General features: G+C 49.0%; 1 protein-coding gene across 1 annotated transcript in view; it reads right to left on the bottom strand.

Annotated features, from left to right (window-relative positions):
* The window catches only part of ASH1L (ASH1 like histone lysine methyltransferase), a 114,805-nt gene that overhangs the window by 88,187 nt on the left and 7,288 nt on the right, over positions 1-19,330 (bottom strand). The window contains 1 exon segment of the mRNA XM_077463795.1: positions 10,209-10,511. Within this exon segment, the coding sequence (XP_077319921.1) occupies positions 10,209-10,511 (303 nt within the window).

A 19,330-nucleotide genomic window follows, 5' to 3' on the forward strand; every position in this document is an offset into this window, starting at 1 on the left:
CCAACCAGAGACCCATAACCAATCCTATCCAATCATGTGACCCCCTATCTGTACCATAAATAAAAGATATATATAGAGAAGGATTAATGGTCATGCTTATCTAATTAATAAAAAAGTGCCACATCCCAGTAAAGGATTATTTTAAGAAGAGGGGAAATTGAAGAGAAGGGACTGGAGGGCAACCAACCCCCGGGACTTTAAAGGCACCAGATATATTTAAACACTGTATAAAATCAATGAAAATTTATTATTTGGTGTACAAAAGACATTTTAACAAATACATTGAATAATTACATCCGTTTACATACAAAGTAAAGAGGTGCAAAAATATAGAGGTTGATATATAAGCCTACAGAGATCCATGAGTTACCACATTGGTATATGGTTTGAACTGCATTGTTTCTTTCCTACATGTTTCGCTCTTCAGAGCTTCCTCAGGACAATTACAGCATACAGCAATCAATAGATAACTGAAATTATACAAAGAGATTTGTTTGAAAATATAAATACATGGATATATTCTGTACACAAAAACCCCCGGGGGGGGGCGTAAAACGTGTCTATCCAAAAAGGATGACACATCCAATTAATTTTATCTGGTGGCGGGTTTGCTCACATCAAACCTGTTTGCCTGAAAACGAGCAGAACCGTCACCCTTACAATACTAAAGCACAAGGACATATTTAACATATCAATATTGAATAGAATTCCTTATTTAAAAGGGAGCAGCTAAACCATTCCCTTAAGTAAAAGCTCATAGTTTAGTACATGAAGTACAAGGAAAAATTTCCTATTATGGAGATTGCAGACAAAATTATAATTAAAAAAAATAATTTTGTCTGCAATCTCCATAATAGGAATTTTTTCCTTGTACTTCATGTACTAAACTATGAGCTTTTACTTAAGGGAATGGTTTAGCTGCTCCCTTTTAAATAAGGAATTCTATTCAATATTGATATGTTAAATATGTCCTTGTGCTTTAGTATTGTAAGGGTGACGGTTCTGCTCGTTTTCAGACAAACAGGTTTGATGTGAGCAAACCCGCCACCAGATAAAATTAATTGGATGTGTCATCCTTTTTGGATAGACACGTTTTACGCCCCCCCCGGGGGTTTTTGTGTACAGAATATATCCATGTATTTATATTTTCAAACAAATCTCTTTGTATAATTTCAGTTATCTATTGATTGCTGTATGCTGTAATTGTCCTGAGGAAGCTCTGAAGAGCGAAACATGTAGGAAAGAAACAATGCAGTTCAAACCATATACCAATGTGGTAACTCATGGATCTCTGTAGGCTTATATATCAACCTCTATATTTTTGCACCTCTTTACTTTGTATGTAAACGGATGTAATTATTCAATGTATTTGTTAAAATGTCTTTTGTACACCAAATAATAAATTTTCATTGATTTTATACAGTGTTTAAATATATCTGGTGCCTTTAAAGTCCCGGGGGTTGGTTGCCCTCCAGTCCCTTCTCTTCAATTTCCCCTCTTCTTAAAATAACCCCTATCTGTACCATCTCCACTCCATATCCTTCCCCAACACCAAGACCAACCAGAGACCCATAACCAATCCTATCCAATCATGTGACCCCCTATCTGTACCATCTCCACTCCATATCCTTCCCCAACACCAAGACCAACCAGAGACCCATAACCAATCCTATCCAATCATGTGACCCCCTATCTGTAATATCTTCACTCCATATCCTCCCCCAACACCGGGACCAACCAGAGACCCATAACCAATTTTATCCAATCATGTGACCCCCTATCTGTAATATCTCCACTCCATATCCTCCCCCAACACCAGGACCAACCAGAGACCCATAACTAATTAACAATCCTATCCAACCACGTGACCCGCTATCTGTACCATCTCAACTCCATATCTTCCCCCAACACCAGGACCAAGCAGAGCACAAATAACCAATCCTATCCAACCACAAGACCCCCTATCTGTACCATCGCCCCTCCATATCCTTCCCCAACACCAGGACCAACCAGAGACCCATAACCAATCCTATCCAACCACATGACCCCCTATCTGTACCATCGCCCCTCCATATCCTTCCCCAACACCAGGACCAACCAGAGACCCATAACCAATCCTATCCAACCACATGACCCCCTATCTGTACCATCGCCCCTCCATATCCTTCCCCAACACCAGGACCAACCAGAGACCCATAACCAATCCTATCCAACCACATGACCCCCTATCTGTACTATCTCCACTTAAAATCCTCCCCCAACACCAGGACCAACCAGAGACCCATAACCAATCCTATCCAACCACATGACCCCCTATCTGTACCACCTCCACTCCATATCCTCCCTCAACTCTAGGACCAACCAGAGACCCATGACCAATCCTATCCAACCACATGACTACTTATCTGTACCATCTCCACTCCATATCCTCCCCCAACACCAGGACCAACCAGAGACCCATAACCAATCCTATCCAACCACATGACCCCCTATCTGTACCACCTCCACTCCATATCCTTCCCCAACACCAGGACCAACCAGAGACCCATAACCAATCCTATCCAACCACATGACCCCCTATCTGTACCATCGCCCCTCCATATCCTTCCCCAACACCAGGACCAACCAGAGACCCATAACCAATCCTATCCAACCACATGACCCCCTATCTGTACCATCGCCCCCTCCATATCCTTCCCCAACACCAGGACCAACCAGAGACCCATAACCAATCCTATCCAACCACATGACCCCCTATCTGTACTATCTCCACTTAAAATCCTCCCCCAACACCAGGACCAACCAGAGACCCATAACCAATCCTATCCAACCACATGACCCCCTATCTGTACCATCTCCATTCCATATCCTCCCCAAACACCAGGACCAGAGACCCATAACTAATCCTATCCAACCACATGACCCCCTATCTGTACTATCTTCACCTAAAATCCTCCCCCCCCCCAACACTAGGACCAACCAGAGACCCATAACCAATCCTATCCAATCATGTGACCCCCTATCTGTACCACCTCCACTCCATATCCTTCCCCAACACCAAGACCAACCAGAGACCCATAACCAATTCTATCCAACAACGTGATCCCCTATCTGTACCATCTCCATTCCATATCCTCCCTCAACAATAGGACCAACCTGAGACCCATAACCAATCCTATCCAACCACGCGACCCCCTATCTGTACCATCTCCACTCCATATCCTCCCCCAACAATAGGACCAACCAGAGACCCATAACCAATTCTATCCAACAACGTGATCCCCTATCTGTACCATCTCCATTCCATATCCTCCCCCAACAATAGGACCAACCTGAGACCCATAACCAATCCTATCCAACCACGCGACCCCCTATCTGTACCATCTCCACTCCATATCCTCCCCCAACACCAAGACCAACCAGAGACCCATAACCAATTCTATCCAACAACGTGATCCCCTATCTGTACCATCTCCATTCCATATCCTCCCCCAACAATAGGACCAACCTGAGACCCATAACCAATCCTATCCAACCACGCGACCCCCTATCTGTACCATCTCCATTCCATATCCTCCCCCAACAATAGGACCAACCAGAGACCCATAACCAATCCTATCCAACCACATGACCCCCTATCTGTACCATCTCCACTCCATATCCTCCCCCAACACCGGGACCAACCAGTATGTACAGTGGTGTGAAAAAGTGTTTGCCCCCTTCCTCATTTCCTGTTCCTTTGCATGTTTGTCCCACTTAAGTGTTTCGGAACATCAAACCAATTTAAACAATAGTCAAGGACAACACAAGTAAACACAAAATGCAATTTGTAAATGAAGGTGTTTATTATTAAAGGTGAAAAAAAATCCAAACCATCATGGCCCTGTGTGAAAAAGTGATTGCCCCCCTTGTTAAAACATACTATAACTGTGATTGTCCACACCTGAGTTCAATTTCTCTAGCCACACCCAGGCCTGATTATTGCCACACCTGTTCACAATCAAGGCATCACTTAAATAGGAGCTGCTTGACACAGTAAGGTCCACCAGAAGATCCTTAAAAGCTACACATCATGCCGAGACCCAAAGAAATTCAGGAACAATTGAGAAAGAAAGTAATTGAGATCTATCAGTCTGGAAAGGGTTATAAAGCCATTTCCAAAGCTTTGGGAATCCAGCGAACCACAGTGAGAGCCATTATCCACAAATGGCGAAGACATGGAACAGTGGTGAACCTTCCCAGGAGTGGCCGGCCGCCCAAAATTACCCCAAGAGCGCAGCGACGACTCATCCAAGAGGTCACAAAAGACCCCACAACAACGTCCAAGGAACTGCAGGCCTCACTTGCCTCAGTTAAGGTCAGCGTTCATGCCTCCACCATCAGGAAAAGACTGGGCAAAAATGGCCTGCATGGCAGAGTTCCAAGGAGAAAACCACTGCTGAGCAAAAAGAACATCAAAGCTCGTCTCAATTTCTCCACAACACATCTTGATGATCCCCAAGACTTTTGGGACAACATTCTGTGGACCGATGAGACAAAAGTGGAACTCTTTGGAAGGTGTGTGTCCAAGTATATCTGGCGTAGAAGGAACACTGCATTTCATAAAAAGAACATTATACCAACAGTAAAATATGGTGGTGGTAGTGTGATGGTCTGGGGCTGTTTTGCTGCTTCAGGACCTGGAAGACTTGCCGTGATAAAAGGAACTATGAATTCTGCTGTCTACCAAGAGATCCTGAAGGAGAATGTCCGACCATCTGTTCGTGTACTCAAGCTGAAACCAACTTGGGTTCTGCAGCAGGACAATGATCCTAAACACACCAGCAAGTCCACCACCGAATGGCTGAAGAAAAACAAAATGAAGACTTTGGAGTGGCCTAGCCAAAGTCCTGACCTGAATCCTATTGAGATGTTGTGGTATGACCTTAAAAAGGCCGTTCATGCTCGAAAACCCTCTAATGTAACTGAATTAGGACAATTCTGCAAAGATGAGTGGGCCAAAATTCCTCCAGGACGCTGTAAAAGCCTCATTGCACGTTATCGCAAACGCTTGGTTGCAGTTGTTGCTGCTAAGGGTGGCCCAACCAGTTATTAGGTTTAGGGGGCAATCACTTTTTCACACAGGGCCATGATGGTTTGGATTTTTTTTCACCTTTAATAATAAACACCTTCATTTACAAATTGCATTTTGTGTTTACTTGTGTTGTCCTTGACTATTGTTTAAATTGGTTTGATGTTCCGAAACACTTAAGTGTGACAAACATGCAAAGGAACAGGAAATGAGGAAGGGGGCAAACACTTTTTCACACCACTGTACATGTAAAAAATGAGAATCTGATTGGCTGCTGTGTGAGACTTGGGTCAGGGCAGTCTGCTGTGATTCACTTCCTTCATCCAATAACATAAGTCTGATATTTGGATGTCTTCAAAATGGTCATTATCTCTCATAGACAAATCGATATTCCTATCGCACACGTTCCCGGTATCAATGGCTCATAAGATAACGGGTGCTGCAGGGATTACCAGATGAGTCCTGGAAGCATCAAACAAGTGTACATTTTCGCCAGCACACCATGGATCGACAAATCTTCTTTAATGAAGAGAATCACATCACAAAGGAAAAGTGCAACGTTTCGGAGCCGCGCGGGACCCCTTCACACGTCACGTCATCACATGCCTGACGAAGGGGTCCTGCGCAGCTCCAAAACGTTGCACTTTTCCTTTGTGATGTGATTCTCTTCATTAAACCTTTTGGACGAAAATTTGTTGATCCATGGTGTGCTGGCGAATATGTTCAGTTATCTCCCATAGGGGGCAGCTAAACCCAACGAGAGGACTTGTGACTCGGAGAGTACAGGACACGGGGTCTCTAGTCTGTAACCATGGATTATAAGCAGCTCCCGTCAGGTGATTGGACGCTGGAAACAAAGAGATGCAAGGACATCCCCCCTATATAGCTCCTCCCACTCCCAGCTATAGGGACATCCTCCTATATAACTCCTCCCACTACCAGCTATAGGGACATCTCCCTATATAGCTTCTCCCACTCCCAGCTATGGGGACATCCCCCTATACAACTCCTCCCACTCCCAGATATGGGGAAATCCCCCTATACAACTCCTCCCACTCCCAGATATGGGGAAATCCCCCTATACAACTCCTCCCACTCCCAGCTATGGGGACATCCCCCTATACAACTCCTCCCACTCCCAGCTATGGGGACATCCCCCTATACAACTCCTCCCACTCCCAGATATGGGGAAATCCCCCTATACAACTCCTCCCACTCCCAGCTATGGGGACATCCCCCTATACAACTCCTCCCACTCCCAGCTATGGGGACATCCCCCTATACAACTCCTCCCACTCCCAGCTATGGGTACATCCCCCTATACAACTCCTCCCACTCCCAGCTATGGGGACATCCCCCTATACAACTCCTCCCACTCCCAGCTATGGGGACATCCCCCTATACAACTCCTCCCACTCCCAGCTATGGGGACATCCCCCTATACAACTCCTCCCGATCCCAGCTATGGGGACATCCCCCTATACAACTCCTCCCGATCCCAGCTATGGGGACATCCCCCTATATAGCTTCTCCCACTCCCAGCAAGCCTCAGTTTTGATCATACAGAACAGAGAGGGAGTGACCTATATACTGGACTACAGGAAACCAATTTTACTGGTAAATCACAAATCCTGTTTCCTTAGGTACAGGACACAAGATCTTAGACAACTGGGGTATCCAAAAGCCATCCATCCGAGGGGTGGGCAACGCAGCAAACAAATGCCAACAGTCCCACGTTACACATGGGTCTACAAGGGCTCAAAAGAACTCAGAGAGCAGCCTGGAGCACCTTACTTCTGAAAATTGGCATCAGAGGGGGCATGAACATCCACCTGGCAGAACTTGTGTGAATGGTGGTGACCCTACAAATCGGAGATCGAGATACCAGATACTGAAAAGCCCAACAGATCTGGCAAAGTGCACCTTAATCTGAAAGGAAGACCCTGATCCACTTGGTCCACAACGCACGTTTTTGTTTCCTGGATGAAATGGGGAAAGGGTGGACCCTCCCACTGGGGAGACGCATCATCTCCATTTGAACCAGTGAAGGGTTGGCCTTTCCAATAAGGGAGACTTATAATCTCTATATGTACCGGTGAAGGGTTGGCCCTTCCAATTGGGGAGACTTATAATCTCTATATGTACCGGTGAAGGGTTGGCCCCTCCAATTAGAGAGACTTATAATCTCTATATGTACCGGTGAAGGGTTGGCCCCTCCAATTAGAGAGACTTATAATCTCTATATGTACCGGTGAAGGGTTGGCCCTTCCAATAGGGGAGACTTTTAATCTCTATATGTACCGGTGAAGGGTTGGCCCTTCCAATAGGGGAGACTTTTAATCTCTATATGTACCGGTGAAGGGTTGGCCCTTCCAATTGGGGAGACTTTTAATCTCTATATGTACCGGTGAAGGGTTGGCCCTTCCAATTGGGGAGACTTATAATCTCTATATGTACCGGTGAAGGGTTGGCCCCTCCAATTAGAGAGACTTATAATCTCTATATGTACCGGTGAAGGGTTGGCCCTTCCAATTGGGGAGACTTATAATCTCTATATGTACCGGTGAAGGGTTGGCCCCTCCAATTGGGGAGATTTATAATCTCTATATGTACCGGTGAAGGGTTGGCCTTTCCAATAAGGGAGACTTATAATCTCTATATGTACCGGTGAAGGGTTGGCCCTTCCAATTGGGGAGACTTATAATCTCTATATGTACCGGTGAAGGGTTGGCCCCTCCAATTAGAGAGACTTATAATCTCTATATGTACCGGTGAAGGGTTGGCCCCTCCAATTAGAGAGACTTATAATCTCTATATGTACCGGTGAAGGGTTGGCCCTTCCAATAGGGGAGACTTTTAATCTCTATATGTACCGGTGAAGGGTTGGCCCTTCCAATAGGGGAGACTTTTAATCTCTATATGTACCGGTGAAGGGTTGGCCCTTCCAATTGGGGAGACTTTTAATCTCTATATGTACCGGTGAAGGGTTGGCCCTTCCAATTGGGGAGACTTATAATCTCTATATGTACCGGTGAAGGGTTGGCCCCTCCAATTAGAGAGACTTATAATCTCTATATGTACCGGTGAAGGGTTGGCCCTTCCAATTGGGGAGACTTATAATCTCTATATGTACCGGTGAAGGGTTGGCCCCTCCAATTGGGGAGATTTATAATCTCTATATGTACCGGTGAAGGGTTGGCCCTTCCAATAGGGGAGACTTTTAATCTCTATATGTACCGGTGAAGGGTTGGCCCCTCCAATTGGGGAGATTTATAATCTCTATATGTACTGGTGAAGGGTTGGCCCTTCCAATTGGGGAGACTTATAATCTCTATATGTACTGGTGAAGGGTTGGCCCCTCCAATTAGAGAGACTTATAATCTCTATATGTACCGGTGAAGGGTTGGCCCTTCCAATTGGGGAGATTTATAATCTCTATATGTACCGGTGAAGGGTTGGCCCTTCCAATTGGGGAGACTTATAATCTCTATATGTACCGGTGAAGGGTTGGCCCCTCCAATTAGAGAGACTTATAATCTCTATATGTACCGGTGAAGGGTTGGCCCTTCCAATTGGGGAGATTTATAATCTCTATATGTACCGGTGAAGGGTTGGCCCCTCCAATTAGAGAGACTTATAATCTCTATATGTACCGGTGAAGGGTTGGCCCTTCCAATTGGGGAGATTTATAATCTCTATATGTACCGGTGAAGGGTTGGCCCTTCCAATAGGGGAGACTTTTAATCTCTATATGTACCGGTGAAGGGTTGGCCCCTCCAATTGGGGAGACTTATAATCTCTATATGTACTGGTGAAGGGTTGGCCCTTCCAATTGGGGAGACTTATAATCTCTATATGTACCGGTGAAGGGTTGGCCCTTCCAATTGGGGAGACTTTTAATCTCTATATGTACCGGTGAAGGGTTGGCCCTTCCAATTGGGGAGACTTTTAATCTCTATATGTACCGGTGAAGGGTTGGCCCCTCCAATTGGGGAGACTTTTAATCTCTATATGTACCGGTGAAGGGTTGGCCCCTCCAATTGGGGAGATTTATAATCTCTATATGTACTGGTGAAGGGTTGGCCCTTCCAATTGGGGAGACTTATAATCTCTATATGTACTGGTGAAGGGTTGGCCCCTCCAATTAGAGAGACTTATAATCTCTATATGTACCGGTGAAGGGTTGGCCCTTCCAATTGGGGAGATTTATAATCTCTATATGTACCGGTGAAGGGTTGGCCCTTCCAATTGGGGAGACTTATAATCTCTATATGTACCGGTGAAGGGTTGGCCCCTCCAATTAGAGAGACTTATAATCTCTATATGTACCGGTGAAGGGTTGGCCCTTCCAATTGGGGAGATTTATAATCTCTATATGTACCGGTGAAGGGTTGGCCCCTCCAATTAGAGAGACTTATAATCTCTATATGTACCGGTGAAGGGTTGGCCCTTCCAATTGGGGAGATTTATAATCTCTATATGTACCGGTGAAGGGTTGGCCCTTCCAATAGGGGAGACTTTTAATCTCTATATGTACCGGTGAAGGGTTGGCCCCTCCAATTGGGGAGACTTATAATCTCTATATGTACCGGTGAAGGGTTGGCCCTTCCAATTGGGGAGACTTTTAATCTCTATATGTACCGGTGAAGGGTTGGCCCCTCCAATTGGGGAGACTTATAATCTCTATATGTACCGGTGAAGGGTTGGCCCTTCCAATTGGGGAGACTTTTAATCTCTATATGTACCGGTGAAGGGTTGGCCCTTCCAATTGGGGAGACTTATAATCTCTATATGTACCGGTGAAGGGTTGGCCCTTCCAATAGGGGAGACTTTTAATCTCTATATGTACCGGTGAAGGGTTGGCCCTTCCAATAGGGGAGACTTTTAATCTCTATATGTACCGGTGAAGGGTTGGCCCTTCCAATTGGGGAGACTTATAATCTCTATATGTACCGGTGAAGGGTTGGCCCTTCCAATTGGGGAGACTTTTAATCTCTATATGTACCGGTGAAGGGTTGGCCCTTCCAATTGGAGAGACTTATAATCTCTCCCGGGTGAAGAAAAGTTGGGACCCCCTCGGGTGAAGAGAAGTTGCAGACCCCCCCAGGGTGAAGAGAAGTTGGGGGCTCTTACCCACCTCCTCACCGCTCTCCTCGGTCATCTTGCGGCTCCTCCTCGTCTGCTTGATGCTGGTTCTTATTGCCGGCCGGCACACATAGTTCTCCAGGTTCTTTGGGGGTTTCTTAGTTCGTTTGGCCTGCAGTCCGGTCTTCAGGTGAAGGTTTACCTCGGGTTGGCTGGTGGAGAAGTGTTGCGGGTCCTGGTTGGGGCGGCTCTCCAGGCTTTGCTCCTTGTTGTCGGCAGAGGGGGGGTTCAGTGGCCCTTCAGGATGAGATCCCACTCCTAACATAGCCGCCTTCCTATGGTCCATTCCAGACATCTGCAGGACATGAGAAGGAAGGAGGAGTCAAGGTTATTAATACTTCAACCAATCATTGTGACTGCAAAATGATGGGAAAATGGAGGGTGTACAGGGGGGGAGGGGGCAACTATCTGAACATTGTCACAGAATAAGTCCAGTCCTCTATATAGATTATAAGAAACATGATTGGCTCAAGATGGAGGTTCAATGACTCTCCAACCCCAATATATGACCAAAAGTCTGTGAACCCCTGACCAGCACACATCAGTTGTCCCACTTATAGCACCCCAAAATCTTAACCTTTCACACGGTGGGAGATAGAGAAATACAAAGTAACATTGTTTATAAACGTTGATCAGATGGGACATAAATAAATATGTAGAGTCAGATGTTCCCACTACACACGTTGCATGCTCTATAGTGGTCCATATTGGGCACAGCGGGGATGGTGGGAACCCCTCTTATTGGGCACAGCGGTGATGGTGGGAACCCCTCTTATTGGGCACAGCAGGGATGGTGGGAACCCCTCTTATTGGGCACAGCGGTGATGGTGGGAACCCCTCTTATTGGGCACAGCGGTGATGGTGGGAACCCCTCTTATTGGGCACAGCGGTGATGGTGGGAACCCCTCTTATTGGGCACAGTGGGGATGGTGGGAACCCCACTTATTGGGCACAGCGGGGATGGTTGGAACCCCTCTTATTGGGCACAGTGGGGATGGTGGGAACCCCTCTTATTGGGCACAGCGGGGATGGTTGGAACCCCTCTTATTGGGCACAGCGGTGATGGTGGGAACCCCTCTTATTGGGCACAGCGGTGATGGTGGGAACCCCTCTTATTGGGCACAGTGGGGATGGTGGGAACCCCACTTATTGGGCACAGCGGGGATGGTTGGAACCCCTCTTATTGGGCACAGTGGGGATGGTGGGAACCCCTCTTATTGGGCACAGCGGGGATGGTTGGAACCCCTCTTATTGGGCACAGCGGTGATGGTGGGAACCCCTCTTATTGGGCACAGTGGGGATGGTGGGAACCCCTCTTATTGGGCACAGCGGTGATGGTGGGAACCCCTCTTATTGGGCACAGCGGTGATGGTGGGAACCCCTCTTATTGGGCACAGCGGGGATGGTGGGAACCCCACTTATTGGGCACAGTGGGGATGGTTGGAACCCCTCTTATTGGGCACAGCGGGGATGGTGGGAACCCCACTTATTGGGCACAGTGGGGATGGTGGGAACCCCACTTATTGGGCACAGCGGGGATGGTGGGAACCCCTCTTATTGGGCACAGTGGGGATGGTTGGAACCCCTCTTATTGGGCACAGCGGGGATGGTGGGAACCCCACTTATTGGGCACAGCGGGGATGGTGGGAACCCCACTTATTGGGCACAGTGGGGATGGTGGGAACCCCACTTATTGGGCACAGCGGGGATGGTGGGAACCCCTCTTATTGGGCACAGTGGGGATGGTGGGAACCCCTCTTATTGGGCACAGCGGGGATGGTGGGAACCCCACTTATTGGGCACAGCGGGGATGGTGGGAACCCCACTTATTGGGCACAGTGGGGATGGTGGGAACCCCTCTTATTGGGCACAGTGGGGATGGTGGGAACCCCACTTATTGGGCACAGCGGGGATGGTTGGAACCCCTCTTATTGGGCACAGCGGTGATGGTGGGAACCCCTCTTATTGGGCACAGCGGGGATGATGGGAACCCCTCTTATTGGGCACAGAGGGGATGGTTGGAACCCCTCTTATTGGGCACAGCGGGGATGGTGGGAACCCCACTTATTGGGCACAGCGGGGATGGTGGGAACCCCTCTTATTGGGCACAGCAGGGATGGTGGGAACCCCTCTTATTGGGCACAGCAGGGATGGTGGGAACCCCTCTTATTGGGCACAGCGGGGATGGTGGGAACCCCTCTTATTGGGCACAGCGGGGATGGTGGGAACCCCTTATTGGGCACAGCGGGGATGGTGGGAACCCCTCTTATTGGGCACAGCGGGGATGGTGGGAACCCCTTATTGGGCACAGCGGGGATGGTGGGAACCCCTCTTATTGGGCACAGCAGGGATGGTGGGAACCCCTTATTGGGCACAGCGGGGATGGTGGGAACCCCTCCATTGGCTGCAGCCAAGCACAAATAAGGATCCGGATATTGTACAGCAGAATTCTGTATGCTGCGGTAGTTCAGGTGATTATTTAATAGTTTCTTGAAACAATCGATGCCCCCCACTGAGACCACCGCCTGTGTAAGGGAATTCCACATCCTTGCCGCTCTTACAGTAAAGAACCCTCTACATAGTTTAAGGTTAAACCTCTTTTCTTCTAATTCTAATAAATGGCCACAAGTCTTGTTAAACTCCCTTATGCAAAAGTTTTCTCCCTACTGTGGGGTCACCAGTTCGGAATTTCAATATTGTGGGGTCACCAGTCCGGTATTTATATATTGTGAGGTCACCAGTCCGGTATTTATATATTGTGAGGTCACCAGTCCGGTATTTATATATTGTGGGGTCACCAGTCCGGAATTTCAATATTGTGGGGTCACCAGTCCGGTATTTATATATTGTGAGGTCACCAGTCCGGTATTTATATATTGTGAGGTCACCAGTCCGGTATTTATATATTGTGGGGTCACCAGTCCGGTATTTATATATTGTGGGGTCACCAGTCCGGAATTTCAATATTGTGGGGTCACCAGTCCGGTATTTATATATTGTGAGGTCACCAGTCCGGTATTTATATATTGTGGGGTCACCAGTCCGGAATTTCAATATTGTGGGGTCACCAGTCCGGTATTTATATATTGTGAGGTCACCAGTCCGGTATTTATATATTGTGAGGTCACCAGTCCGGTATTTATATATTGTGGGGTCACCAGTCCGGTATTTATATATTGTGGGGTCACCAGTCCGGAATTTCAATATTGTGGGGTCACCAGTCCGGTATTTATATATTGTGAGGTCACCAGTCCGGTATTTATATATTGTGGGGTCACCAGTCCGGAATTTCAATATTGTGGGGTCACCAGTCCGGTATTTATATATTGTGAGGTCACCAGTCCGGTATTTATATATTGTGGGGTCACGAGTCCAGTATTTGTATATTGTGGGGTCACGAGTTTCCCCCATCCCCATCCTCCAGGTCGTCTATGAACAAATTAAATATAACAGAGTGATGTCACAATAGACAGGACAGATGTATATACAGTGTTTGACAAAAGTAAGTACACCCCTCAGTGACATTCCTTCTCTCTTTCCATGTGACAACACTGAAGAAATGACACTTGTCTACAATGTAAAGTAGTGAGTGTACAGCTTGTATAACAGTGTAAATTTCCTGTCCCCTCAAAATAACTCAACACACAGCCATTAATGTCTAAACCGCTGGCAACAAAAGTCAGTACACCCCTAAGTGAAAATCTGCAGATTGGGCCCAATTAGCCATTTTCCCTCCCCCGGTGTCATGTGACTCGTTAGTGTTACAAGGTCTCAGGTGTGAATGGGGAGCAGGTGTGTTAAATTTGTCGTTATCGCTCTCACTCTCTCATACTGGTCACTGGAAGTACAACATGGCACCTCCTGGCAAAGAACTCTCTGAGGATCTGAAGATAAGAATTGTTGCTCTACATAAAGATGGCCTAGGCTATAAGAAGATTGCCAAGACCCTGAAACTGATCTACAGCACGGTGGCCAAGACCATACAGCGGTATAACAGGACGGGTTCCACTCAGAACAGGCCTCACCATGGTCCACCAAAGAAGTTGAGGTCACGTACTCAGCGTCATATCCAGAGGTTGTCTTTGGGAAATAGACGTATGAGTGCTGCCAGCATTGCTGCAGAGGTTGTAGGGGTGGGGGGGCGGGGTCAGCCTGTCAGTGCTCAGACCATACGCCGCACACTGCATCAAATTGGTCTGCATGGCTGTCCTCCCAGAAGGAAGCCTCTTCTAAAGATGATGCACAAGAAAGACCACAAACAGTTTGCTGAAGACAAGCAGACGAAGGAGATGGATTACTGGAACCATGTCCTGTGGTCTGATGAGACCAAGATAAAGGTATTTGGTGTCAGATGGTGTCAGGCGTGTGTGGGGGCAACCAGGTGAGGAGGACAAAGACAAGTGTGTCTTGTCTACAGTCAGGCATGGTGGTGGGGGTGTCATGGTCTGGGGCTGCATGAGTGCTGCCGGCACTGGGGGGCTACAGATCATTGAGAGGACCATGAATGCCAACATGTACTGTGACATACTGAAGCAGAGCATGACCCCCTCCCTTCAGAGACTGGACCGCAGGGCAGTATTCCAACATGATAACCACCCCAAACACACCTCCAACACCACCACTGCCTTGCTAAAGAAGCTGAGGGTGAAGGTGATGGACTGGCCAAGCATGTCTCCAGACCTAAACCCTATTGATCATCTGTGGGGGATCCTCAGAGGGAAGGTGGAGGAGGGGAAGGTCTCCAACATCCACCAGCTCTGTGATGTCATCATGGGGGAGGGGAAGAGGACTCCAGTGGGGACCTGTGAAGCTCTGCTGACCTCCATGGCCAAGAGGGTGAAGGCAGTGCTGGAAAATAATGGCGGCCACACAAAATATTGACACTTTGGGCCCAATTTGGAGATTTTCACTTAGGGGTGTACTGACTTTTGTTGCCAGCGGTTTAGACATTAATGGCTGTGTGTTGAGTTATTTTGAGGGGACAGGAAATTTACACTGTTATACAAGCTGTACACTCACTACTTTACATTGTAGACAAGTGTCATTTCTTCAGTGTTGTCACATGAAAAGAGAGAAGGAATGTCACCGAGGGGTGTACTTACTTTTGTCACACACTGTATATACAGAGTGATGTCACTATAGACAGGACAGATGATGTCATTCTGCAGAGCCGTGTCCCCGGGTGTTATACGCAGATCCCTGTCCCCCTCCCCTCCCCCATCAGTAGGGCCCCCCCCCCACACTCACATACCGGGGCCCGTCATCCTGGCGGAGGCCTCTCTGTTGTGTTTACACTGAAGACAGCTCTGCTGCTGGAACCCAACCCGCTGCTATACAGAGAGAGGAGGAGGGGGAGGGGAGAGGGGAGGAGGGGGAGGGGAGAGGGGAGGGGAGAGACACCAATCCCAGCAACCATCGCTCTGTCTACTACACCCACCATTAACCCCTCCCCCTTCCTAGTACCATCTGTATACCCCTTCCCTGTATATAGTCACACCGTCCCTCCGTATACTCACACCGTCCCTCCGTATACTCACACCGTCCCTCCGTATACCCACACCGTCCCTCCGTATACCCACACCGTCCCTCCGTATACTCACACCTTCCCTGTATATACTCACACCGTCCCTCCGTATACTCACACCGTCCCTCCGTATACTCACACCGTCCCTCCGTATACTCACACCGTCCCTCCGTATACCCACACCGTCCCTCCGTATACCCACACCGTCCCTCCGTATACCCACACCGTCCCTCCGTATACCCACACCGTCCCTCCGTATACCCACACCGTCCCTCCGTATACTCACACCGTCCCTCCGTATACTCACACCTTCCCTCCGTATACTCACACCGTCCCTCCGTATACCCACACCGTCCCTCCGTATACTCACACCGTCCCTCCGTATACCCACACCGTCCCTCCGTATACCCACACCGTCCCTCCGTATACCCACACCGTCCCTCCGTATACCCACACCGTCCCTCCGTATACCCACACCGTCCCTCCGTATACTCACACCTTCCCTGTATATACTCACACCGTCCCTCCGTATACTCACACCGTCCCTCCGTATACTCACACCGTCCCTCCGTATACTCACACCGTCCCTCCGTATACTCACACCGTCCCTCCGTATACTCACACCGTCCCTCCGTATACTCACACCGTCCCTCCGTATACTCACACCGTCCCTCCGTATACTCACACCGTCCCTCCGTATACTCACACCGTCCCTCCGTATACCCACACCGTCCCTCCGTATACCCACACCGTCCCTCCGTATACCCACACCGTCCCTCCGTATACCCACACCGTCCCTCCGTATACTCACACCTTCCCTCCGTATACCGACACCTTTCCTCCGTATACTCACACCGTCCCTCCGTATACTCACACCTTCCCTCCGTATACCGACACCTTTCCTCCGTATACTCACACCTTCCCTCCGTATACTCACACCTTCCCTCCGTATACCCACACCGTCCCTCCGTATACTCACACCTTCCCTCCGTATACTCACACCTTCCCTGTATATACTCACACCGTCCCTCCGTATACTCACACCGTCCCTCCGTATACCCACACCGTCCCTCCGTATACCCACACCGTCCCTCCGTATACCCACACCGTCCCTCCGTATACCCACACCGTCCCTCCGTATACCCACACCGTCCCTCCGTATACTCACACCGTCCCTCCGTATACCCACACCGTCCCTCCGTATACTCACACCGTCCCTCCGTATACCCACACCGTCCCTCCGTATACCCACACCGTCCCTCCGTATACTCACACCGTCCCTCCGTATACCCACACCGTCCCTCCGTATACCCACACCGTCCCTCCGTATACTCACACCGTCCCTCCGTATACTCACACCTTCCCTCCGTATACCGACACCTTTCCTCCGTATACTCACACCTTCCCTCCGTATACCGACACCTTTCCTCCGTATACTCACACCTTCCCTCCGTATACTCACACCTTCCCTCCGTATACCCACACCGTCCCTCCGTATACTCACACCTTCCCTCCGTATACTCACACCTTCCCTGTATATACTCACACCGTCCCTCCGTATACTCACACCGTCCCTCCGTATACCCACACCGTCCCTCCGTATACCCACACCGTCCCTCCGTATACCCACACCGTCCCTCCGTATACTCACACCGTCCCTCCGTATACCCACACCGTCCCTCCGTATACCCACACCGTCCCTCTGTATACCCACACCGTCCCTCCGTATACAGACACCGTCCCTCCGTATACTCACACCTTCCCTCCGTATACTCACACCGTCCCTCCGTATACCCACACCGTCCCTCCGTATACTCACACCGTCCCTCCGTATACTCACACCTTCCCTCCGTATACTCACACCGTCCCTCCGTATACCCACACCTTCCCTCCGTATACTCACACCTTCCCTCCGTATACCCACACCGTCCCTCCGTATACTCACACCTTCCCTCCGTATACCGGCAACGTCCCTCCGTATACCCACACCGTCCCTCCGTATACCCACACCTTCCCTCCGTATACTAGACACCTTCCCTCCGTATACTGACACCATCCCTCCGTATACTGACACCATCCCTCCGTATAGTGACACCTCCGGATGGCATATAGGGGGAGGTGTAGAAGTGGGTGGGGCTCTGGGTATCCTTTCTCCTAGGAGTTATGCAGAGGGGTCATACGGGGCCCTTCAGACTCGCTGGGATTGTGATTCGGGGACACTTTTCGGTAATCCGGGACTTCACGTGGAATGCTCGGTGTCAAGGGTTCCCCTCAGAATCTCGGTTCTTGGAGTGGGGGTGGGGGGGCACAACATTCTGGGTGAGGTTGGAGAGATTCGGGGGGTCCTGAGAGGGGGAGGGGTGACTGCCGGGGGTCTGGACAAAGGCATGGAGGAATGTCAGGTCCCTGTAGCCACTGTCTGTCAGTCTCTGGGGGTGTGGCTTTTTTCTCTGCCACGCCCCCTGGATATCGATAAGATCAGATTGGTGGGAAAAGGCGGCATGCATGGGATGGAGGTGTCATGTTTCCTATCCTGAGGGGGCGTGTTTAGGGTGGGGGGAGGGGTTTATTGATGTAAATCATGAGAATAATATGAAAATATGTCTTGGTTTGTAGATTTAGTTTTCATTTTGTTTCCATGCCGATGAAAGCGATTATTTATCGGGAACGGATCCCTCTATGACATCATATGAAGGAGAGACGTTACTGGAGGGCTGCAGAGGGTGGGAGGAGACAGACCGGGAACGGATCCCTCTATGACATCATATGAAGGAGAGACGTTACTGGAGGGCTGCAGAGGGTGGGAGGAGACACACCGGGAACGGATCCCTCTATGACATCATATGAAGGAGAGAAGTTACAGGAGGGCTGCACAGGGTGGGAGGAGACAGACCAGGAACGGATCCCTCTATGACATCATATGAAGGAGAGACGTTACTGGAGGACTGCTGAGGGTGGGAGGAGACAGACCGGGAACGGATCCCTCTATGACATCATATGAAGGAGAGATGTTATTGGAGGGCTGCAGAGGGTGGGAGGAGACAGACCGGGAACGAATCCCTCTATGACATCATATGAAGGAGAGAAGTTACAGGAGGGCTGCAGAGGGTGGGAGGAGACAGACCGGGAACGGATCCCTCTATGACATCATATGAAGGAGAGACGTTACTGGAGGGCTGCACAGGGTGGGAGGAGACAGACCGGGAACGGATCCCTCTATGACATCATATGAAGGAGAGACGTTACTGGAGGGCTGCAGAGGGTGGGAGGAGACAGACCGGGAACGGATCCCTCTATGACATCATATGAAGGAGAGACGTTACTGGAGGGCTGCACAGGGTGGGAGGAGACAGACCGGGAACGGATCCCTCTATGACATCATATGAAGGAGCACACACATGGATCTGGATCTTTGATACAATTGTAAGATAACCATGAGATCTCTGCCCCCCCCCCCCCTGTACGATCAGATCGATGGAAATACGATTGTATACAATAATACAGATTAATAAGATATAATCACAGATCATCTAATATCATATAATTAGAGGTCGACTGATATGGGTTTTTCTCTGGCCGATGCCGATATT

Source organism: Lithobates pipiens, unplaced genomic scaffold (assembly GCF_037356315.1).
Source record: "Lithobates pipiens isolate NorthernLeopardFrog02 unplaced genomic scaffold, aLitPip1_a1.2 Scaffold_30, whole genome shotgun sequence".
Classification (NCBI taxonomy): Eukaryota; Metazoa; Chordata; class Amphibia; order Anura; family Ranidae; genus Lithobates; species Lithobates pipiens.